Raw genomic sequence first — 25240 nt, 5'->3', positions numbered from 1 at the left:
ACAAGTCCTCAGAGGTTTCTGCTGAAAAGGCGTGCGGACAAGTTCTCAGAGGTTTCGGCCGAATAGGCGTGGGGCAGTGGGAATTTTTTTTTCCTGTCTGACAAACAACATTTAACAAACGTACAAACAACATAAAACATTCTGCAGGTTCCATCAGAAAGGACACCACTTCTCCCGAGCGGTTCCTTTTAAACATCATTTGGACACCTCAGTTCTCGGTTACGAACAGGGTCGCAAAGGGGTTCTCGGTTTGGGAGTCAGACCCCAGGTCGTCATCTTCTCCAGAGTTGTCTCGGTGCCAATAGTTGGTGTCTAGTTGTGTTGGGACAGAATCGGGGTCGTCATGGTAGTTCGTTGGTCAGTGGTGGGGTTTATTTAGGAAAGTGATCATGAAGGGATCACTTGGATCGTAGTCGGAATCGCTGGGTGTGGGGCCTGTTGCATGGGGATAGTAGGGAGGCGTGCTGTGGCTATCGTCCGAGTCACAGTCGCTGTCTCTGCTGCTGCACTCGGTGGGTGTTCCGGGGCGGAGTGTATATTTCGGGGGTGGAGTCGAGGTCGAGTCCGTGGCTGGGCTGGACGTGTTGGGGGATGGTAGGGTTACGTTGGCTGTGGGTGGGGCGTGGTGTGCTGCGTCGAGCATGACGTGGTGTGCGTGGTTCAACTGTGTTCCATATGCCTTCAGCTGGTTTATATGGAACCACGCAGTCTTACCGTTGGGATATTTTATCTTATATACGGAAGGGCTTACTTTATCCGCAATGGAGTACGGACCCGAGTATTTTGGTGACAGGAATGTGCTGTGGTTATATACAGAGAGCATAACTTGCTGTCCTATACTGTACTCAGTCGCATGCACTGTCTTGTCGAAACAAGCCTTGCTCTGTTTCTTTCTGGTGCCCAATTTTACTGCGGCTGCTAGCTGAGCCGTTTTAACATTTTCAACTAATTGCTGTACTGCTTTCTCGTGTGTGAGGGCCATCACTTCGGGGCTGGTCAAGTCTAAACCTAATAAAAATTCTGTGCCTTTCATGGGGCGTCCGGTCATGAGGGTGTGTGGGGTGTAACCTGTGGAAGTAGAAATTGTGTGACGCAAAAACATCAGCGAAAAGGGAGAACTGAGTCCCAAGTGGTGTTGTTCTGCTGGACCATTTTTCTGAGGGAGGATTTTAGGGTCCGATTCATGCGCTCCACGATACCACTCGACTGTGGGTGGTATGCTATGTGGAATTTTTGGGTGATGCCAAATATCGTGACGAAGTTCTGCATGACATGTCCCGTAAAATGGGAGCCTTGGTCGGATTCAATGCTGCGGGGGAGTCCCCATCTTGTAAAGATGTGGTGGGTCAAAATCTTGGCTGTGGTTTTTGCAGTGTTTGTGCGGGCTGGGAATGCTTCCACCCATTTTGTCAATGTGTCAATTACCACAAGTACATATTTATAGCCATTCCTGCAAGGGGGCAATGGTCCTATAAAATCAATCTGGAGGTTAGTCCAGGGGCCATTAACGGGTCGGGTGTGGCTGAGTTGAGCCTTTTTGGCATATCTGTCCGGATTATTCTGGGCACAGATAAGACAATTCTCGATGTAATGGTTCACATCTTCCTTTAAATTCGGCCACCAGCAAAGCTGCTTGAGATGGGCTGTAGTGGAATTGATTCCCTGATGTCCATGACCGTCATGGAACAAACAAATCAGTTGATTCCTGTCCTGTTCAGGAACCACATAAAGGGTGTCTTTTAACACCACACCTTCATGTGTGGTCAGTGCATTTTTGAACCTCTCATAGGGTGCTGGATAGTTTCCTTTTACAATCTCCCTGAGATTGCTGTCCTGCTTCTGGGCCTCCACTAGATCCTCGATCTTTGTCTGTGAGACCTGAACTGCACTCACTGGTGCGCCTTCGGGGGGTGTCCAAAAATATCCATGTCTGGAACCTGCTTTAGCCAGTGCGTTGGCTATCACATTTCCAGGGGTGGGGAGGAACGATGGTGACTGCGGACTTTGATTATCTCAACAGTCGTGTTCTGGGCTCTCTCTAAAATGTGACGGAGCAATGGGGCTGAGGGGAGGGGTTTCCCGTCTGCGGAAACAAATCCTCTTGCTTTCCACAGGGGCAGAAATTCCGTGAGGCTATTGCAGACATAGAGGCTGTCCGAGTATATGTCTGCTGGGCTGGGGAAGGAATCTGGGTGTTCCACTGTATACGCGATGGCTGCAAGCTCTGCTGCCTGCGCGCCGAAGTGGCCTGGAAGTTTTAACGATATTTCCTCAAGGGTGCGTCCCTGACATATATACCGCAACCTGTTATGCGCTTCCCATCCAAGACTGTGGAAGATCCATTCACATAGATCTTTATGGGCTCACACATGTCTGTGTGCTGGGGGCTCTGGGTTGAACTACTTATCTTTCTGGGGGGTATGTCTGTGTGCTGGGGGCTCTGGGTTGAACTACTTATCTTTCTGGGGGGTGTCTTAGCAATAAAGGGGCCTGTGTTGTGGTGTGGAGAGATCATTTCGCATTCATGGGGGGTTCCGGGTTACTGTAAGTTGTCGGCTAAATAGGTGTGCGCCTTTGTCCTTTTCACAGTGATGTCCCATCCCTGCAAGAGAAGGGTCCATCTGGCTGCTCTAATCTGGCTTACTGTGCCATCCTTGAGTCGTCCGTCCAGTAAAAGTTGGGGGGGGGGGGGGGTTCGGTGAGAGTTGTAATGGGGTTCAGTCCGGTAATATATGAAAAATACTGCACTGCCCAAAATACTGCGAGCAGGTGCCTCTCACAGGCTGAAAATCCCTGCTCCACAGCATCTAAAATTCTGGAGGCGTAGGCTACGGGCCTTAACTGGTCGTGCCGTTCCTGGAGGAGCACGGCTGAAAGGGTGCGGTCTGTGGTCGCTACCTCTATGGCGTAAGGGGAAAGCGGGTCTGGAACTTGTAGTGCGTGGGCAGCACGGTAGCATGGTGGTTAGCACAATTGCTTCACAGCTCCTTTCTTTAGGAGGTCTGAGAGGGGCGCTGCCTTGCTGGTGAAACTGTCAATGTGGTTTCGGCAGTAGCCAACCAGTCCTAAAAACGACCGGAGGGCTGAAACATTCTGGGGAAGGGGCAATTTAGCAATCGAGTCAATCCTTTTATGCTCGATCTCGCGTTTACCATGTGTGATAATTGTTCCCAATTATATCACTTTTTCTTCCAAAATCTGGACCTTTTTGGGGTTGACTTTACAACCGATTGAGTGTAATAGTTCCAGGAGTTCGGACAGAAGCTCAATGTCCTTGGTGTCTGCCTGCTGTAGTAGGTCGTCTACATCTTCGGGGTGAGAAAATTTGGCTAAACCATTTGCCAGCTGTCGGTGAAAAATGGAGGGGGAGTTGTGGAAGCCTTGTGGCAGGCATGTCCACGTGTACTGCTGTGCTTTAAAGGTGAAGGCAAATTTGTACTGGCACGCCTTTGCCAATGGAATGGACCAGAATCCATTACTGACGTCCAAAACCATAAAGAATTGGGAATTGAGTCCCTGCTTGAGCATGGTCTCGGGACATGTTGCTACTGTGGGGGCTGCTGCGGGGGTGATTTTGTTGAGTTCCCGGTAATCAATGGTCAGTCGCCATGATCCATCGGGCTTTCTCACTGGCCAAATCGGGGCATTATTAGTGGAGGCTACTGATCTAAGTACGCCCTGCTCTAATAAGCTTTCTATTACCTTTGAGATTTCTCCCTCTGCCTCTTGGGGGAATCCGTACTGTTTTTGGGGTCTCGGGTCAGGTCCTGTTATTTGTACGGAGCCAGTCATCTGTCCACATTCGTGCTTGTGGGTCGCGAATGCTGCCCTGTTCTTTTGCAGAACTGCCCTAACCTGCTTGTCCGTACTAAGCGTGGTCGGGTTGAACCAAAATTTGCCTACTGCGCTAATTTTGTTCGCGTATTCTCCTATGTTGAGCGTTGCGTGGGCTCTTGAGGATTTTGCCATCTTCCAGACACACTGGTTGACTGGATCGAATGAAAGATTGTGGGAATTCATGAAATCGATTCCCAGAATGTGGTCTGCTGTGTGGGGCAGGTCAACTAAAACCACGGGGTGCTTGGTGGTGATGGTACCGATTTGAATGGGTACAGGGGCTGTGATGTGTCCCCGCTGTGGGTGGCCTGTAAAGCCGCTGAGCGTGATAGTGGCTGTAGTGGGCCACGTGTCTTTTTGAAACAGGATGGAGGAATTTATCATGGTGCGGGACCCTCCTGTGTCCCAGAGAAATTCGATGGGCTGTCCCCGAATTTTCGCTGCAACTACCGGTCGTCCGGACCTATCCCAAAGGGTGTCGCAGACCCAACTGGGGGAGCCCGTACACCGTCAGTCCGTTCCGGTCAAGTCCGTCTGATCCGAACGGGCGCTAACGCTATGAATGGGCTCTGTCTTTTTCTTACTCAGAGTGCCCGTCTGCTGGGCTCTCTGTGGCTTTTTAGGGGCATTGCACTCTCTTGCCAAGTGTCCCAACTGTCCGCAGTTGTAACACTCCTGAAACTTGGGTGGGGGGGCTGTTCTTTCCCTCATTCACCCATGCGGGGTTCTGGTGTGTTGTCTTTACTGCCTGCATATCTGCGCCGGCCTGCTTTTCCTCGGCATTCTTAAATGCGGGTTTACTTTGAACCGATTGCTCCCAAGTGCGGGACAATCTTTTCACTACCCACTTCTCGTTATGGGCCTCCTCTGAGGGATCATAACTCGCGCAGGCTTTCTGTCCTGTTTCTGTGGCATGGTTGATAAGGGTTCGGGTCCATTTGTCCATGTTGTCTGGGGACAAATGGGCGCGGTCTAAGTCTCCAAAGACTGCTGCAAAGTGGATCCACAGGAGTCCAGCAAACGATGTGGGGTGCTCGGATTTCTTTTGCCTACATTTGTTGAGGCCATCTACGGGGTCACCCCGGTTATACCCGATCCAGGATCGCGGTATGCATTTCTGCAAGGGTGCCTCCTACATTCTGTGGGTCGGGAAGGGCTGCTGCTACTGAAGGATCTAAACTTAAAACTGTGAGCTTTACATGCTCTCGCTCATCCAGGCCGTACATGGTCGCCTGATGCTTAACTGTGGCAAAGAAATGGTGGGGGTCTGAGGTGGGGAGGAACGGTGTGATCTTATCGCACGCGTCCCGTAGTTGGGTCACTGTTAGGGGGGTGGAGTATAGAAATTCCCCATCGTCCGATGTGGCTGTGCGGTGGGTGGTTACAGGGTTCATTGGAGCCTGAACTATCTGCTGTGTGGGGGTTGGGGCGCTTTTCTCTTTTGTGGCTTTCCCTGCGCACATGTTCCCTGAACATATCTCTGCGCTGTTTCATTCAATTCTTCCCAATCAGGGCCGTCTTCCTGATCTAATTTTTCTCCAAAAGTTTCCTGGAAACCTTTCTGAACAGAAAGCAGCGATTGAAGCTCTGCAATCTGCTTCCGGCACTTTGCGTGATCTAGCGCGCTTTGTCTTTGTTCTGTGGTGGCAGCATGGAGTGCTCTTAATGCTGCCTTGAGGTCACTACACTGTTTCTGTAATGCCTCTACCTGTTTTTCCGTTTCCTCACGTACCAGGACTGCACGTTGCGTGGCCTGATAGGCCTTTTCGTATTGAGACTGGAAGCTGCTTAAGTGCGCCAGACAAGACTGGTGGGCCCTTTTGGCATCCTCCACCTCTACATCATTTGCTGCCAACTTCCTTCTCAATTCCAAATTCTCCTTTTCTACCTCGCTTACATCGACCTTACTCATTCAATGTATGCCCTCAACTTCTTTCCGGAGCGTCCTAGCGACCTCCTCTGTGTCCCGCAATTGTGCCAAGCAGGACATGATTGTCATCGGCTTGTGAGCTTTCCCTAAGCTCTTTTTGTGGATCTCGCTCAGGTTCTCCCACCAAACATGTCCCATACTCCCGGGGCCTGATTCCTCGTTGTCACAGAATTCATTCCAAAGGGCCCATCCTTTCCCTTTGAGATATTTCCTGATCTCTTCCTCCCAAATGGGACATTGTCCCACTCTACTGCTGCTGGTCGCTGCGACCGCAAATTCCTCAGGGTTCATGAGGCGCTGCATTGCCTTCTTTCCTATCCGAATGCTGCTCTTCAAATTTTGGGACGGGGTATTAATCCGAATGCTGCTCTTCAAATTTGGGACAGGGGTATTAAGGCGGTGCTGTAAATACGGGTACGGCTTTCGCTACTTTCCGAAATACAAACTTCCGACAGTTTTGTCGCAACATAAAATCTATCAGTGTTACCTTATCGCCCTGTTAGTTACGCATGCACACCCACTTCCGAATTTATGAGTATTGATCAGAACTGCTTGAACACTTGTGGTTTTCTGTTCCGAATTGGATCTCTAATTCAAATTCTGGGTTCTCCCGGAGTGGTTTTCCACTTCTAGATCGTGTCCCGTCAGGATGTCGGCAAATAATGTTGCTAATTTTGCCTTAGTTTAATTGCTCTGTTTTATCACCTTTGCTCGAGTCGCCAGCTACCTTTATGATACCGCCACGTGGTTCAAGTCCGAGTAATGATCAATAATCCAATACACCGATTAGTAAGATTTAAATCAAAGCACATTTATTATTCACAGTAATCACTACTCATGCATAAATTCTACGTCTAAGCTACTTCTACAACTAACAGGCCTATACTTAACTTGGAACTGGCCCACCAGGTCAGGGAAACAAATGGCCTTTTGTTCGGGTTCTGAGCCTGCAGGATTCGAAGTTGGTACAGATTGACAGCTAGGAGCGCCTATCTCCTAGCGAGCGTTGAAGTAAGACTTACAGTTCTGACCAGCTGCTGAAGAGCTGGAGAAGAGGTGGAGAAGAGCAGAGAGCAGTGGAAGCGAGCGACTTGAACTTGGGGCTCAATTCTTATAGTCCCCAGGGGCTTCCCGCCTTTCGGGGCGGACCCTGTACCTGGTCCCAAGTGATTGGACTTTGTCCCAATCGCTTGGTTCGATTTTCTCCAATGCTGGAGCGGTTCCCTGATCGATGGGTGGTCTTGAGGTGGTCGTTCACCTCCCTTTGTGTAGGCTTCTGATGGCGCCGAAGAGTCTGGCTTTGCTTTGTGTGTCTAAATGTTACTTATTGTTCCTGGGGATTGCTCATTAGTATGCAGATGGCTGTTGTTTTGTTATGCTGATGGTTGCTGATATCGATCTTGTCTGGCCTTTCCAGAGGTAAATACGCAGCCAACCTGCAGCTGCTCGTTTGTGTCTTGTTGGCTGACTTTCCCATCGGCCTTTGCCGTTCGCCATTTTGAATCGGGAGTTGGCCATTTTAAGTGGGTACATGGTACAGTCCATACAGGTTGGTGTAAAGGACGAAATCCAAAGTTGCCTTCCATGCTATCAGATGCTTCCCCTGCTTTAGAAGGGACTAGCATTAGTTCTACTTTTTTGCTCACCTGAATTCCTTGCATACAGGCAGAAAAACTTTCATTAAAGCTGAGGTTTCGGAGAGAATTTGGCAAGCCCTACAGCACTGATTAAGGCCATCATGGATAATTTCAGCAAGGAGTAATGGTATATTATAAAAGGGAAAGCCAAAAAAAGAGTGGTAAGGGAGTAATAGGGAGTAATGGGAACGTGGTAATGTTACAACACTGTAATCAAAGTGTTCGGGTATAATCTTCACAGTTGATTGGTACTGACTATATACATTCACAGGTCCTGAACAGCAAATAGAAAGTGAGGAGGCACTATGCACTTCACATATACACACACTAGGTAGTCAGGGGGAGCAGGTGACAGGAGACACAAGGTTGACAGACTTTGAACAGAGTAATATTGAGGCACAGGATGATGATATTTGTTCAAAAGGGCAATTCCCTAAAGTGGGCCCAAAGATAATATACATGCCAGAAGGGACTAGTGTGTGGAGGGAGGCTACTATAATAGGGCGAGCTGGGAAAACCTCTGGAAAATACAGAAACAGGTTAAATGTGCAGGAAGATAGACAAGAGGAAAGATCTATGGATTGGCAAAATTGGGAAAACCCAAAAAGCGGAGCATCAGTTCTGACACTGAACCAGAAAGTGGCCGTGGCACCATAAAGAATAGTCCAGAAAGGGACACGGATTTAAGCAGAGGCTGTAGCTTAACGAGAATAAGGCCTTGAGAGCAAGCTCAATAGAAGTTCTCATGACTGAGAGATTTTAGTAGCTGCCAGTACTGATAAACCAGCCGGGGCTGGTTTAGCACAGTGGGCTAAACAGCTGACTTGTAATGCAGAACAAGGCAGCAGCGCGGGTTCAATTCCCGTACCGGCCTCCCCGAACAGGCGCCGGAATCTGGCGACTAGGGGTTTTTCACAGTAACTTCATTGAAGCCTACTTGTGACAATAAGCGATTATTATTAAACTGGAAAATAAGCTAATAAAGAAAGCAAAACGGAAAGAGGTAGAAAGTTGAAGAACATTGGAGTATCTACTGAGGCACATAAGTCAGCTTTATTTCACTGATGGATTTGTACAGAAAAGGTACTCTCAGACAGCACATATAAGGCAAGATTAGTAGCCTGAGGATTTGACGAGAGCTTAGGGGATCAGGATATCAGGGTGAACTCATCTACTGCAGGGAAAAGAAGGTTGAGCATTTCTTTGGGCTATTTTGGCATTGTACACCTGGGAATGCAAATCTATGGACATAAAGGCTTCTTTTTTATAAGTGGGGGAAGTTTCAAAGAGATTTTTTTTTTTTAAACTGCCCAAAGAAGTTGGTGGCTTAGAAGGAAAGCTCTGGTAATTGAACAATATGTGTTTATGAAATGAATGATGCATCAAGAGTCTGGTGTTTTTCCGTGAGGTCTATCTTGTTGAAAATAGGTTTTGTTCAGTTAAAGGTGGACCCTGAAATGTTCTACTGGTACCTTAGGAGAAACTAGTTGGAATTTTCATCATACATGTTTATAATTTCCAGTGGGGGAGGGACTGTTGAGACTGTTGAATGTGAGTAAGGGGGTAATCAAGAAGTTAAAGAAGGAATTCAAGGTGGAAAGTCAGCTTCCGAAGCCTTTAAATACATAGCTTTAGACATTAAGCCAAACAAGTCAGGAGTGACACTGAATGACCAATCTTATCTAGAAAGTGTTAATCATATCCCCATAATTCTGGTTAGATCCTCACAAATCCAGCTACCAAGGAAGAAACAGAACTGAAGTTTGATTGGGCAGTTTTTAAAAAAAATTCATTCATGGGACGTGGGCATCGCAGGCTGTGCCAGCATTTGGTGGCAAGCAGCTTGTTAATAAAACCCATATTGTCCCAGTTTGGACCGTAGACATTAAGCAGGACCACCGAGGTACCCGCCAAAACCCACAAACAATAACATGTCTATTATTGGGGTGCGCCAAGATCAGAGAGGCAGAACATTGAACCTTTTAGTGATACAAATTACCATACCCTGGGCCCTACCATCAAAGTCAGAATGAAAAATCTGTCCAACACACCTCTTCCGCAAACTTGTCTGGTCTCTGACTTGCAATGGGCGACACGGTAGCACAGTGGTTAGCACTGGTGCTTTACAGCACCAGGGACCCGGGTTTGATTCCCAGCTTGGGTCACTGTCTGGACGGAGTCTGCACGTTCTCCCCATGTCTGCGTGGGTTTCCTCCGGGTGCTCCGGTTTCCTCTCTCAAGTCCTGAAAGACGTGTTTGTTAGGTGAATTGGACATTCTGAATTCCCCCTCAGTGTAACTGACCGGGCGCCGGAGTGCGGCGACTAGGGGATTTTCACAGTAACTTCATTACAGTGTTAATGCGAGCCTACTTGTGAGACTAATAAAGATTATTTTAAAAAATGAGTCTCCTGCAGAAACAGCACATCAACATTCAAACTTTTACGGTGAGCAAATACCCTCAATCTCGTCACTGGGACATTCGGCCTTCAAACAATACCACACAAAAACATACAAAAAACAGTACGGCGAACGAAAACTACTAAAACCTACTTCTAATAAACCTAACCCCAAACAGAACCAAAACACTCAGCTCATTATCGAAAACAAAACTAATGTAATGACCAGCAGTCACCTCCAGCGCACCACATTCTTTCTGGTTGAATCACAGCTTGGTATGGAGCCTGCTCTGCCCAAGACCGCAGGAAACTACAAAAGGTCGTGAATGTAGCCCAGTCCATCACGCAAACCAGCCTCCCGTCCATTGACTCTATCTATAATTCCCGCTGCCTCAGAAAGACAGCCAGCATAATTTTTTTAAAAATAATTTTTATTAAAGTTTTCACAAAATATCAACAACAAAATGTAAAAGGAACCCAATAGAATTAAATACAAAACAAAACAACCCAGTGCCCCCTCCCCCTATACATAAATATATTAACACCCGCCGAAACACATAGCAAATATATACACCCCCTCAGATGCCCCAATATAGACAAACAAAAATAAAATAGAACTCCCCCCTCCGGGTTGCTGCTGCTGCTGCTGACCATTGTCTACCGTTCTGCCAGGAAGTCCAAGAACGGTTGCCACTGCCTGAAGAACCCTTGCACCGATCCCCTGAAGTCAAATTTCACCCTCTCCAATTTAATAAACCCACCATACCGCTGATCCAGGATTCCACGCTTGGGGGCCTCGCATCCTTCCACTGAAGAAGAATACTTCGCCGGGCTACCTGGGACGCAAAGGCCAGAATACCGGCCTCTTTCGCCTCCTGCACTCCCTGCTGCTCTGCAACCCCAAATATTGCGAGCCCCCAGCCCGGTTTGACCCTGGATCCTACCACCCTCAACACCATCCTCGCTACGCCTTTCCAAAATTCCTCCAGCGCAGGGCATGCCCAGAAAATATGGGTGTGGTTTGCTGGGCTTCCTGAGCACCTAACACACCTGTCCTCACCCCCCAAAAAACGGCTCATCCTTGTCCCGGTCATGTGTGCCCTGTGCAGCACCTTAAACTGTATGAGGCTCAGCCTCGCGCACGAAGAGGAAGAGTTCACCCTCCCTAGGGCATCTGCCCACATCCCCTCCTCAATCTCCTCCCCCCAACTCCTCCTCCCACTTACCTTTCAGCACCTCCATCGAGGCCTTCTCCTCCTCCTGCATCACCTGGTATGTTGCCGAGGTCTTCCCCTCTCCAACCCACGCCCCCGAGAGCACCCTGTCCTGTACCGTGCGTGGCAGCAGCAGCGGGAATTCCACCACTTGCAGCCTGGCAAACGCCCTTACCTGTAGGTATCTAAAGGCGTTTCCTGGGGGAAGCCCGTACTTCTCCTCCAGCTCACCCAGGCTCGCGAACTTCCCATCCACAAACAGGTCCCCCAACCTTCTTATCCCTGCCCTGTGCCACCCCAAAAACCCTCCATCTATTCCCCCTGGGACAAACCGATGGTTCCCCCGTATCGGGGTCCACACCGAGGCCCCCACTCCCCCCCTGTGGCGCCTTCATTGCCCCAAATTTTGAGGGCAGCCGCCACCACCGGGCTCGTAGTATACCTCATTGGTGGGAGCGGCGCCATTGCCAGCACCTCGACTCGTACCCTCACAAGACGCCGTCTCCAGCCTCTTCCCCCCCCCCAATCACCCACTTGCGCACCATCGCCGCATTGGCGGCCCAGTAGTACCCACAGAGGTTGGGCAGCGCCAGCCCTCCCCACACCCCCAATCCCTACTCCGCTCCAGGAACACCCTTCTCACACTCGGAGTCCCTCTCGCCCACACAAACCCCGTTATACTCCTGTTGACCCGCCTAAAGAAGGCCTTCGGGATAAGAATGGGGAGGCATTGGAACAGGAACAAAAACCTTGGGAGCACCGTCATCTTGACTGACTGCACTGCACCCTACCCGCCAGGGACAGCGGCAACGTGTCCCACCTCTTAAACTCCTCCTCCATTTGCTCCACCAACCTTGTGAAATTAATTTGATGCAGGGCCCCCCAGCTCTTGGCCACCTGGACCCCCAAATACCTGAAGCTCCTCTCCGCCCTTTTAAACGGGAGCTCGCCAATCCCCCTCTCCTCGTTCCCTGGGTGAACCACAAACAACTCGCTCTTCCCCATGTTGAGCTTGTACCCTGAGAAATCCCCGAACTCCCTGAGGATCCTCATTACCTCCGGCATTCCCCCCCACCGGGTCCGCCACATATAGCAGCAAGTCGAAACCCTATGCTCCTCCCCACCCCGCACCAGCCCCCTCCAGTTCCTCGACTCCCTCAGTGCCATAGCCAGGGGTTCAATCGCCAGCACGAAGAGCAGGGGGGGGACAAGGGACACCCCTGCCTCGTCCCTCGATGCAACCGAAAGTACTCAGACCTCCTCTTGTTCGTGGCCACACTCGCCATCGGGACCTCGTACAACAGCCTAACCCACCTGACGAACCCCTCCCCAAACCTGAACCTCTTCAGCACCACCCACAAGTACCAACACTCTACCCTATCTCCGCCTCCCCCCTCCTCGCCGGCATCATAATAACTTTCAGGAGCCTCCGCCTATTCGCGTTCAACTGCCTCCCATTCACGAACCCCATCTGGTCTTCGTGGATGACCTGCGGCACACAATCCTCAATTCTCGTGGCTAAGACCTTCGCCAGCACCTTGGCATCTACATTTAACAATGAAATCGGCCTGTAAGACCCACACTGCAGGGGATCCTTGTCCCGCTTCAGGATCAAGGAGATCAGTGCCCGGGACATCGTCGGGAGCAAAGCCCCTCCCTTGCCTCATTGAAGGTCCTAACCAGCAAAGGGCCCAACAGGTCCACATATTTTTTGTAAAATTCAACCGGGAAACCATCCGGCGCCGGTGCCTTCCCCGCCTGCATGCTCCCTATCCCTTTGGCCAGCTCCTCCAACCCAATCGGGGCCCCTAATCCCGCCACCAGTCCCTCCTCCACCTTCGGGAACTTCAGTTGGTCCAGAAAACGGCCCATCCCTCCCTCCTCCAGTGGGGGCTCGAACCGATACATTTCCTCATAAAAGTCCCTGAAGACCCCATTGATGCCAACCCCACTCCGCACCGCACTCTCTCCGCCCCCCCCCCTTAATTCCCCCAAGCTCCCTAGCTGCATCCCGCTTCCGAAGCTGATGTGCCAGCATCCGACTTGCCTTTTCCCCATATTCATAAATCGCCCCATGGGCCTTTCTCCACTGCGCCTCCACCTTCCTGGTAGTCAACAGGTCGAATTCGGCCTGCAGGCCCCTCCTCCGGCACCTCCGCATACCTCCTGTCTACCCTCACCATCTCCCCCACCAGCCTCTCCCTCTCCTCTCCTTGTGGGCCCTAATGGAGATCAGCTCTCCCCTAACCACCGACTTCAGCGCCTCCCAGACAATCCCCACTTGGACCTCCCTGTTATCGTTGGCCTCCAGGTATCTCTCTATGCTTCTTCGGACCCGCTCGCTCACCTCTTTGTCCGCCAACAGCCCCACCTCCAAGCGCCACAACGAGCGCTGGTCCCTCTCCTCCCCCAGCTCTAAGTCTACCCAATGCGGGGCGTGATCCGAAATGGCTATCGCCGAATACTCAATATCCTCTACTTTCGCAATCTGCGCCCTGCTCATAACAAAAAAGTCGATCCGGGAATAGGCCTTATGAATGTGCGAGAAGAATTAAAATTCCCCAGCCCCCGGCCTTGCAAATCTCCAAGGGTCCACCCCTCCCATCTGGTCCATAAACCCCCTCAGCACTTTAGCCGCCACCGGCCTCCTACCCGTCTTAGACCTGGAGCGATCCAGTGCCGGATCCAACACCGTATTAAAGTCCCCCCCCCCATTATCAGGCCCCCCACTTCCAAGTCCGGGATCCGACCCAACATACGCCACATAAAACCCGCACCGTCCCAGTTCGGGCCGTACACGTTTCCCCTTGCAGCTTACCACTTACCATTACGTACCTGCCGCCATTGTCTATCACAATGCTCAACGCCTCGAACGACACCCTCTTTCCCACCAAGATCGCCACCCCCTGATTTTTGGCATCCAGCCCAGAGTGAAACACCTGACCTACCCACCCCTTCCTCAATCTTACCTGGTCTGCCACCTACAGGTGTGGCTCCTGGAGCATGACCACATCCGCCTTCAGCTCCTTCAGGTGTGCGAACACCCGGGCCCGCTTAACTGGCCCGTTCAGCCCCCTTACGTTCCAGGCAATCAGCCGGATCAGGGGGCTACCCACCCCCCTCCCCCGCCGACTAGCCATAACCCCTCCTCGGCCAGACACGCGCCCGTGCCCCATGCCCGGCCCATTCCCCATGCCGGCAGACCCCCGTCCCAACACCCTCTACTCGCTCCAGCTCCCCCTTGACCATACCAGCAGCAACCTAGTCCCCCCCCACCCCCCACCCCCAGCTAAGACCCCTCCTAGCTGCATTGCTCCCCCCATTGCACTCCCGCAAGTCAGCTGACTCCTGCTGACCCCGGCCGCTCCAGCCTCTCCTTCGACTCCTCCCATTGTGGGACTTCCCCTCCCCCTCCATTACCCACCAACAGGCTCTCCGCCTCCCCCTTCCATCCCAAGTGCGGGAAAAAACCCACGCTTCCCACCCCGGCCCCCTCCAGCCTTCAGCGCGGGAAAAAGCCCGCGCTTTCCACCTGCCCGGCCCCGCCTCCTCTGTCGCAGCTCCTTTTACAGGACCAGTCCCCTCACCCCCGACTCAGGCCTCCCCCTCCCCCGCGGGGCCCCATCCCCCCTACCGGCCATCCACCCCTACTCTGTTTACTTGCCCCCCTCCAAGAGCCCACCCGACAGACCCAACCAAAACAGTGTCCAACCCACCCTAACCACCCACACCGAACCAAACTGAACAAGAACAAAGAACCCCCCCCTCAAAATGTTACACAAAAACAGCAATCCCCGACCATCCCCACGCCCGACCCCCCATTCCGACCCTCAGTTTGTGTCCAGCTTCTCGGCCTGAACAAAGGCCCACGCCTCCTCCGGGGACACAAAATAATGGTGCCGGTTGCAGCATGCCAAACTTCACCCCCTTCCTGTGCAGCACCGCCTTCGCCCGGTTCTACCCGGCCCTCTTCTTCGCCACCTCCGTGCTCCAGTCCTGATATACTCGAACCTCCGCATTCTCCCACTTGCTGCTCCTCTCTTTCTTGGCCCATCTGAGTACGCACTCCCGATCAGTGAACCGATGAAACCGCACCAACACTGCCCGCGGTGGCTAGTTAGCCTTGGGCCTCCTCGCCAGCACTCTATGGGCCCCTTCCAGCTCCAGGAGCCCCTGGAAGGACCCCCCTTGAAATTAAACCCCCATCCCAATCCAACTTGCGAAACATTCAACCCACACAAGGACAAAGAAATGCAAACATGAAAAGGGAACCTCAACAATCCCCCACCTCAAAAACCTTAACCCGCACCCAGCCCATGCTTTTTTTAACAAAAGAATCTGCCTCCTCTGACGCATCAAAAAAAAAAAAAAAAAATTTCCCCTCAAAAGTCATTCTTAGCAGCGCCGGAACACCACCCCAAATTGGACTTCACTTTTAGACAGAGGTTTTGACCTTGTTGAATGCAGCCCGCTTATTTGCCAGCTCTGCTTTGACAAAGTCTGATGGTGTAGCCTTCCCATTTAATTTTATTTTTAAAATAAATTTAGAGTACTCAATTATTTTTTTTTCCAATTAAGGGGCAATTTAGCGTGGCCAATCCACCTAACCTACATCTTTGGGTTGCGGGGGTGAAACCCACGCAGACTCGCGGAGAATGTGCAAACTCCACACGGACAGCGACCCAGGGCCGGGATTCGAACCCGGGTCCTCAGCGGCGTAGGCTGCAGTGCTAACCACTGTGCCACTTGCTGCTCTGCCTTCCCATTTGTAATCACGGTGCTCCTTTGCCCATCTCAGGGCCCGCTTTTTCTTGGAAGCTGTGAAACGTAACGATTATGATTTGCGGTGGTTTGTTGGGACGAGGCTTCTATCAGAGTGTCCGGTGGGCTCAATCCAGCTCGGCAGGGGACGCGAGTCCCCCACCCTCTCCCACCATCTTCCCAAATATCTTTGCAAAATACTCTGGGAGTTGGGCCTTCCATCCCCTCTGGCAACCCACAACACAGATATTTTGCCTCCTTGAACGATTCTCCAAATCATTCACTTTAGCCATCAACACTTTATACGCCTCAGGCATCAGAGACATCTCCACTTCCAGAGAGGTCATCTGGTCACAATGCCTCGAAAGAGACACCTCCATGCCTTGTATCACATCACCTTGCGCCTTTACCATTTCATTGTTCTTCTCCAGTGCCAAGCGACTGTCCCAACACTATCTGCCATTGCTTCTCAAATTCCACGGTAAGCATCTCGGCTGTTAGTGAAGTGGTCAGATTCACAGAAGCTGCCTCTGTCTTTTTCTCCACCGCCCTGGTCTTCCTGGGCATTTCCCCAATGTAGGCACCTTATTCCATTCAACAAGTGGGTCTTTAAACAAAAATGCCTCAGAAACTGGGCAAAAAGGGCTAAAAGAATAGTTCCCAAGTGAGAGCCACCTCATGCACATCTTCCCCCTACATAACGTCACAGTAAGTCACCTTAACCAACATTACGAAGACAGATGGTCTGATCAACCAGCTTAAAAGCAGAAAGTGCTGAAAATACTCTTCAGGTCAGGCAGCATTTCGGGAGAGGGAAATAGAGTCACAGAATCACACGAATATGGCTTCTTCAGTTCTAAAGAAACCATATTCAACTCAAAACAAACTGTTTCCTTTTCCACAGTTGCTGCCAAACGAGTATTTCCAGCACTTTGTTTTATTTCAGACTACCAGCACCTGCTGTTTTTGCTTTCATTTTAGTAGTCAATTGGCTGCTGTGTTTCTTAGATTAAAACACCTCAAAAGTACTGGCTGTAAAATACTTTAGAACATTGGGAAATGCACTATATAAATGCAAGCCTGTCTTAAAATAGTCCAAAGTGAAATCCAATTCTCTACTAATACTTGTTAAATACTGTACTTTACCAAAGTAGGTAGCTCAGTGTAGTAAACCAGTTAACAAAGCACTCAGCGTCATCCAACATGTTCATTATGTCATTGGTAGTTGCAGGATTTTAACACTATACACTTCAAAAGAATTCAAATGTTACCATTTTCTACAGTTTTCAAACAAATTATGCTGGACACTACAGAATTTTTGAACTCTATAAATTTAAAAAATAAATTTAGAGTACCCAATTATTTTTTTCCAATTAAGGGGCACTTTAGCATAGCCAATTCACCTACCCTGCACAACTTTGGGTTGTGGCGGTGAGACCCATGCAGACACAGGGAGAATGTACAAACGTCTCATGGACAGTGACTGGAGGGCCGGGATCGAACCCGGGTCCTCGGCACTGTGATGAACTCTATAAATTGACACTATTGTTATGGCCAATAGGATTCAAGGGAAGAGTTCAAATCACAAATGATAATTTTTGGTAAATGAAAATCTAATTTCATCACCAGACCATTTTTTCACTGCGTTTTTGAATTTTTTTCCTTAGTCAGAAGACATAGCAAAAAGCAAAACCACGATTAGGTCTGTCATTGTTCCGAGCCTTCTGCCACCATCAATATATAGGTGTTCCTTTGATAAATACAGGCTATAATTCGTTAACTGCAAATTGGTTTCAAACCCCTTAGATTGTGAAAGGTGCGATTAAAATGTTTTCTATATATAAGCACAGAAATATTACACTGAAAATGACTGGGAATGACACTAGAATAATTGAGACCTTGAATATTTCTTAACATGACAACTTTGTCATTTACACCTGCCTGATCCTTGGAATAATAATGATAATAATCTTTATTGTCACAAGTAGACTTACATTAACACTGCAATGAAGTTACTGTGAAAAGCCCCTAGTTGCCACATTTCGGCGCTTGTTCGGGTACACGGAGGGAGAATTCAGAATGTCCAAATTACCTAACAGCATTAGGTATAATAACACTCAACAGGCCTTTCAAATTGCTCCACCTCTAAAAAACGGCCATTGAGTATGGATTGGTATTTTCAAGATACTGCAAGTTGCTTTCCTCGCATTTTCTACATTATTTTCTTTAAAAAGGGGATTGAGCATGAAACCTTTAAAGTATCCTTGGTACTTTAACAGAGAATCATAGAATCCTTACAGTTGAGAAGGAGGCCCATCGAGTCTGCACCGACCCTCAGAAAGAGCACTTCAACTAGGTCCACTCCCCAGCCCTATCTCTGTAACCGAACCTGCACGTCGCTGGACACTAAGGGGCAATTTAGCATGGACAATCCACTAACCTGTTCATCTTTAGAATGTGGGAGGAAACCAGAGTTTGATAAAGGCGAAGAGATGAGTAACACAAAGACGAAATTTATTTATAATACGTTCTATTTACAAAGGGGTCTGGTTAGACTTCACCGGGTTCTCTCTCTCTCTCTGTAGGTTAGTTCCTATCTGTCCAACCTTATATACACATAGTAATAGCCCCGTAGTTAGCGTGAAAGCTCACACTGCTCCTATTCAAGCCAGCCGCATGTGCTCCGTGAAGGTTGTTATACAGAGCACCCAGAGAAAACCCACGCAGGCACAGGAAGAACATGCAAACTCCACAGAGACAAGGCCAGAATTAAACACGGGTCCCTGGCCCTGAGAGGTGTCACTACTAACCACTGTGCCACCATGCATGTTTTAGACAATTGACTTTAATCTAAAACAGCACAGTTAGTAGAGCTGTGATCTCACAATCTCCGTTAAAAAGAGGTCACACTTTACTTTAGCTAAGTCAATGGAGAAGGAATAATGGGAGGAAATCCAACTTTGCTATGGGTGCAAGATATGCAATGGAGGATTAGCATGTGTAGAAAACAAACTAGATAACCATCCACATATCACACAAGAAAAAAAGTATAAGTAATTCCAAAAGCTCCACCAGTTTAAGAGTAGTTGTAAAGAAGTTAAAAGGACTTGAAACAAGTAATCCCCAGAGTTAGGTGATATTTAACTTAGAATTTAAGAAACACACGAGTGAAAAGATTTGTAAGCCGCTAAAATCAGGGGAGGTATCAGTAGATTGAAAACACCTAATTCAATGAAGATAACAAAATGTGAACCACTAACTACAGACCTGTTGTCCCACTTAATTTGTGCAAATTAATTAAACAAACTATGAGGATCATGTGAAAATTCGAGTGAACAACCAGTAAGATTTTACACAGAAGATCCTGCCTGGCCAACAGTCATCCAGGTATTGTAAGGGTCCCTCCTGTTCCTTCTTGTTTTTGGTCCCTGTTAATTCCCTTTCTTTTATTTTCGCTATTGCTTTTCTGATTTATGGATGATTAATAGACGTGTCTTTAAGGAAAGTGGCCTGGGTCTTTAATTCAAACAGAATTCAGAAAAGACTGTGCTGGTTTAAACTGGAGATTGACCAATGACACAGATTGGCTGGGACTTGGTTTGATTGATTTGGCTGGTGGACAATGAATTGGCTTAAAAGGCTGTGCTTTCCCCGGTATCAGATGGTGATTAGATCTGATCCTACTGAAATGGTTCAGACACCTAGGGAGCTTGCAGTTTTGTTTTGGCAGCTGAGACAGAAGACCTATTAATTCTCACCAAAAGGCCAGTGTGAGAACCAACTCTCTCTACAGAAAAGGTTGGTGTGAACCAACCATGCGCAGGATGGCGAGGCCCAACTGCGCATGCGCAGGATTGGACTGCCCCAACTGCGCATGCGCAGGTTGGCACGGCGCCCATTTGGCACCGTGTAAGGACGCTGGAGAGGCATGAACCGCTCCAGCGCCGTGCTAGCCCCCTGTGGGGGCCAGAATAGGTTGTGTCCGGGCCCTGTTTGCGCCGTCGTGAAACGCGACGGCGTTCACGACGGCGCGAACACTTGGCCTCAATATCGGAGAATCGCCCCCATTGTGTTTCTCCAGGAAAGACAGAGGCCTGGAAGCTAAGATTGATGTGAAGCAAGGGGCATCTCCAGGAGAGTCTGAGAGTGATATTGCTAAACTGCATGGAGGATCATTGTAGACTGTAAACCAGAGACTTTAATCCATAAGCATACTGTGAAGAAAGCATGTTGCGAACCACCATTTGAAGCATGGACTCTTTTGGCCTTCACCCGTATTATTTTCACCCTTCTCCCCCTCTGTGTTTGTATGGTTTGTGTGTGTGAGTAGAGGGTGGGGCAGTTAAAGAGATATTAAGTTAGCTTGTCAGCCAACTCCATTTACTGCCTATTTCTTTATTATCCTTGTTATAACTAAGCAGTAATTGGGCGCTATTCTCCCCCCCCCCCCCCCCACGCCGGGTGGGAGAATCGCCGGGGCGCCGTGCGAATCGCGCCACGCCGCCCCGACCCCCGCACGCGATTTTCCCACCCCCCCGGAAACCAGCGGCGCGCGATTCGCACCGGGCCACTCGGACACGAAAGGTTCCCGCCAGCGCCGTTCACCCCTGGTTGCTGACGGCGGGAACTCTGCAGGAACGCTGGGGGGGGGGGGCTCCTTCACCGGGGTAGCCTCCGATGGGGTCTGGCCCGCGATCAGGGCCCACCGATGGGCAGGCCGGCCTCTCCCCACCCCCCGGGCTTACCTCCTTCCGCGCGTGGCCCCAGAACACCGGCTCCATGTTGGTGAGGGGCCGGCGTGTGTAAGACGTTCCCCGCGCATGCGCAGGATGGCGAGGCCCAACTGCGCATGTGCAGGATTGGACTGCCCCAACTGCACATGCGCGGGTTGGCGCTCAATATCAGAGAATCGCCCCCATTGTGTTTCAATTTACAAACCTGGTGATTGTAATTATTGGGCCGCCATGGGCCAAGGATTTCAGGAATTTTTCTCAGAATTATTGGTTAATTCACTTGTGTTGTGATTCCGGGGCACTTGGGGCTGCAATTGGCCACACACTTGCCCAGGGTGGAGTAACAGTATGTATTAAAAAATCAGTTTACGGGTGGGGAAAAATGACTACTGGTTAAAGAGGTTATCAGGGTGAGGGATGGTGTTTAGACCAGTGGTTCTAATTTTCATTAATGACTTGGACTCTAAGATGCAATGTGAATTGGCAAGATTTACAGATGATACCAAGCCAGCAGGAGCAGTGGATTCACAACAGGCAGTTCAAAGAACAGTATGCACTAAACAAAGTCAAACAACACCAGAGGAAAATTACATGCAGGCATACTTCCTTCTAATTTCCATTCACTATGTTTGGTGTGTGGCTACACATGTCCACATCTTAAAGGAACCGCATCAGTTTGTGACCCGTTTGTCCTCTGTGCTGTATGTTCCTGACTGCTCCACATGCGCACAGTTTAGAGGGAATACTGCATACAAGTGTACAGTATTGTGCATTCAAAAAGCATAAAGAATGTTCTGGATGGATGAGTTAAGGTGACCCAAATTACCTATTTCTATGGATCTTGTGATTTTATTATTAAAAATTCAAAGGAAGCTGCCGTCCTCAAAATTTCTACTAGAGGGCAGTCATGTTCAATGCTCAAAGCACCATAAACTCCTAAATCAACAAATCGTAAATACAACACACTTTAAAGTTTTGAGACAGAAAAATACTTTTAAAAAACTCTTCGCAAGGAAATTTGAATTTCATATTTTAGATATCAAAATAGGATTGGATTATTCCTTTGGCAGAATATCAACACCAACATAGTGCAGTCTTTCACAGTCCAATTTGCTTTCAGATCAGATTTTACTTCCATCCCTATTTTGTGTCAGCAGTAACCCTATGCCATTAGTCAGTTCCTCCGCCCCCTTGCCAAATGAAATGAGAAATTTGATGAACCAAGATTTGGTTAATACTTTAGTATAATTAAGAACATCAGTGAAACGGTGTGGAATTCTTCATTTTCTAAAGTTAATACACATCTTCTGTGCCAGAAAAGTGAATTGAGAGGAAAATGAATCAGATGAGTGTTTCAAGAAAACAAACTAAAGTCCACTGCATCAATTGGGAAATCCAAACATAATTTATCACATTATTGGGACTTCACTGTGCAAATGTAAGAATCCTAATCTTGTAGGTCTACGTTCTATGTTTATTGAACACAAACGCATGAAGGTTGGTACTTTAACAAACTCATAAATAATACTATATGGGATGATTAAAAATAAAATTGTCTAAACAGACTGGTTCCTTGAGGATGGAAGATGGTACACAATGCAGTGAACATTGTCTTATTAAATCTAGTCTCAAATTTATGCAGTACCATAAAAAAAACACATCACAATGGTAGAGCATCAACTCTCGTTCAACCCAAAATCATTTAATTTTCAATCACATCACTTTTCTGAAAAAAAATTAGTTTATTTGATTTTTAAAAAATTACCTCAAACTTTTGTATAATTTCAATTGATTTAGCACTTATAAAAATGAGATTACATGCAAGGTGTTGGTGTGTTTACCTTCACAAAGACATTGAAGCGAACTGATTAGTGAGTTGGATGATTCACTTAACCTTCAACTGTAGCTTTTGTGAAGTTTAGCTTGATGACTTTTGGTCAGGCAAGATTTAAGCAGGCCTCTCACTCAGATTAAATGGATGGAGTTGAGCCCTTTATATGATAGATTGCACATAGTCGACTGCGAAAGGTTAGATATGCCAAACATCGTCAGCCATTCCCTGCATTACTTGATCCATTTATAATAAATAATTTTTTTAATCAATTAAGATTAGTACCTGGAGAAGATGTAAGAGCCATCATGCCATAATAAGAGAAAGCACCTGCTTCAAACTTCATTACTTCTTTTCCAGCTTCCACCTCCACTTTCCCCTAGTCACAACAAAGCAATTAGCATAATGAAACTATCATTCAATAAACACGAGGTAATTTCTTCATGACTATTCACTGAACAAACATGCTACCTCAATCAAGTTTAACCAATCTAAGAATCACTTCAACTCATTTAGGATTCTGAAACATGTAATTTTCTATGAAATATTTCTTCTGTGAATCAGTGTTACTGTGATTTACCGTGATGGATATTTAGTAAACATATCTTAAGATGTTATGAAGTAATAGGAAGAACAGTGTCTCAAATTATGAAATATTGGTTTCAATTTATTGGATAAACATATGGATGATAATGGCATAGTGTAGGTTAGATGGCTTTTGTTTCGGTGCAACATCGTGGGCCGAAGGGCCTGTACTGCGCTGTATTGTTCTATGTTCTAATTCCTAGACATAAATTTATATTTTCCAAATAGCAGGGATGTGAACCTGTTCTCTCTCAAATCTATAATATAGATGCCATTAAAATAGCACTGCATTCCATATGGTTTTAGGACCACTCACTGTGCTGTTAGGTAGGCAGTACTAGGACTTTGTGATGAAACAGCAATATAGTTCCAAGTAAGGATGGCACGTGACTGGGAGGGAAACTTGCAGCTGTTGGTGCTCCCACGTCTCTGCTGCCCTACACCTTCTAGGTGACACAGGTCACAAGCTTGGAAGGTGTTGTTGAAGGAGCCGTGGCAAGTTGTTGTCCTGCACCTTGGAGCTTGACACCAAGGTTGCCGCTGTGCGCCAATAGTGGAAGAAGTGAACCTTTAAGGTTGTAGATCAGTGGGCTGCTTTGAACTGGATTGTCAAGCTTCTGGAGTTTCATTAGACCTGCACTAGGCAAATTCAGAGCACTCTGTCATACTCCTGACTTGTGCCTTGTTGGTGGACAGATTTTTGGAGTCAAGTGCTTAGTTAATCACTGCAGAATTCCCAGCCTGTCCTGCTCTTGTAGCCACAATACTTATATTTCTGGTCCATGGTAACTCTCGCGATGCTAACATCGTAATGCTTGTAATGCTATAGAATGTCAAGTGGAGCTGGTTAGACTCGTGTTGGAGATGGTTATTGTCTGGCACTACTGTGGTGTGAATGGACGTCATGGTAGCACAATGGGTAGCACTGTTGCTTCACAGCTCCAGGGTCCCAGGTTCGATTCCCGGCTTGGGTCACTGTCTGTGTGGAGTCTGCACGTTCTCTCTGTTTCTGAGTGGGTTTTCTCCAGGTGTCCGGTTTCCTCCCACAAATCCCGAAAGACGCGCTTGTTAGATGAATTGGATATTCTGAATTCTCTCTGTGTACCCGAACAGGCGCCGGAATGTGGCGACTAGAGTCTTTTCACAGTAATTTCATTACAGTGTTAATGTAAGCCTACTTGTGACAATAAAGATTATTAGAAGATTATTATGTCAATTGCCACTTTATTAATCCAAGCTTGAATGTGGTCTAGATTTTTTAGCTTGCGAGCATGAACTGATTCAGTATCTGAGAAGTTGCAAATGATACTGAACACACTGCAATCACCACAAAACATCATATCTCCAACCTTATGATGGAGGGAAGATTATTGATCAGCAGTTAAAAACGGTAATGCTCAGGACACTACCCTGAGGAATTGCTGCAGCAATGTCCATGGACTGAGATGATCATGTGAGGAAAGAAGTGATCAATTAAGAGAGGACAAAGTAAGATGGCATGGTAGCAATAAGGGAATTAATAAACGTAGCATAGCAAGAAGGGACAGAACATAAGAGTGCACCAGAGTACGCCAACAGATAAGGCTCGAGATTGTGTAAATAATAAAAAGACAGAATTAAAAATGCATACAATATTCACAATAGAGGTGGTGGTGGTGTAGTGGTATTGACACTGGACTAGTAATTCAGAGTCCCAGGATAATGAGCTGGGGACCCGGGTTAGAATCCCACCACGGCAGGTGGTAGAGTTTAAACTCAATAAAATATCTGGAATTAAACGTTTAATGATGATCGTGAAACCATTGCCGATTGTCGTAAAAACCCATCTGGTTCACTAATGTCCTTTAGGGAAGGAAATCTGCCATCCCTTACCTGGTCAGGCCTACATGTGACTCCAGACCCCCAGCAATGTGGTTGACCTCATCCTCACCAATCTGCCCGCTACATGGTAACAATGCCCATAACAGTATCGGTAGAAGTGACTACCACACAATCCTTGTGGAGACAAAGTCCCGTCTTCACATTGAGGATACCCTCCATCGTGTTGTGTGGCACTACCAACGTGCTAAATGGGATAGACTTTGAACAGATCTAGCAACTCAAGACTGGGCATCCATTAGGCTCTGTGGGCCATCAGCAGCAGCACAATTGTATTTAATCACAATCTGCAATCCTACGGCCCGACCTTTCCCCCACTCTACCATTACCACCAAACCAGGGGACCAACCCTGCCTCAATGAAGAGAGCAGGATAGCATGCTAGGAGCAACAACAGGCATACCAAAAATAGGTGTCAATCTGGTGAAGCTACAACA

General features: G+C 48.1%; 1 protein-coding gene across 5 annotated transcripts in view; it reads right to left on the bottom strand.

The window, feature by feature from the left end:
• The window catches only part of LOC140393292 (metal transporter CNNM2-like), a 288505-nt gene that overhangs the window by 49040 nt on the left and 214225 nt on the right, over positions 1-25240 (bottom strand). For all 5 annotated transcript variants that reach the window (XM_072479593.1, XM_072479592.1, XM_072479591.1 and 2 more), the window contains one exon: positions 22627-22720. In XM_072479593.1, the coding sequence (XP_072335694.1) occupies positions 22627-22720 (94 nt within the window). The remainder of the gene's footprint in view (positions 1-22626; positions 22721-25240) is intronic.

This window comes from Scyliorhinus torazame, chromosome 16 (genome assembly GCF_047496885.1).
Source record: "Scyliorhinus torazame isolate Kashiwa2021f chromosome 16, sScyTor2.1, whole genome shotgun sequence".
NCBI classification, from domain to species: domain Eukaryota; kingdom Metazoa; phylum Chordata; class Chondrichthyes; order Carcharhiniformes; family Scyliorhinidae; genus Scyliorhinus; species Scyliorhinus torazame.
The sequence above is the reverse complement of the archived record's forward strand: the minus strand, read 5'-3'. Positions and strand labels throughout refer to the sequence as shown.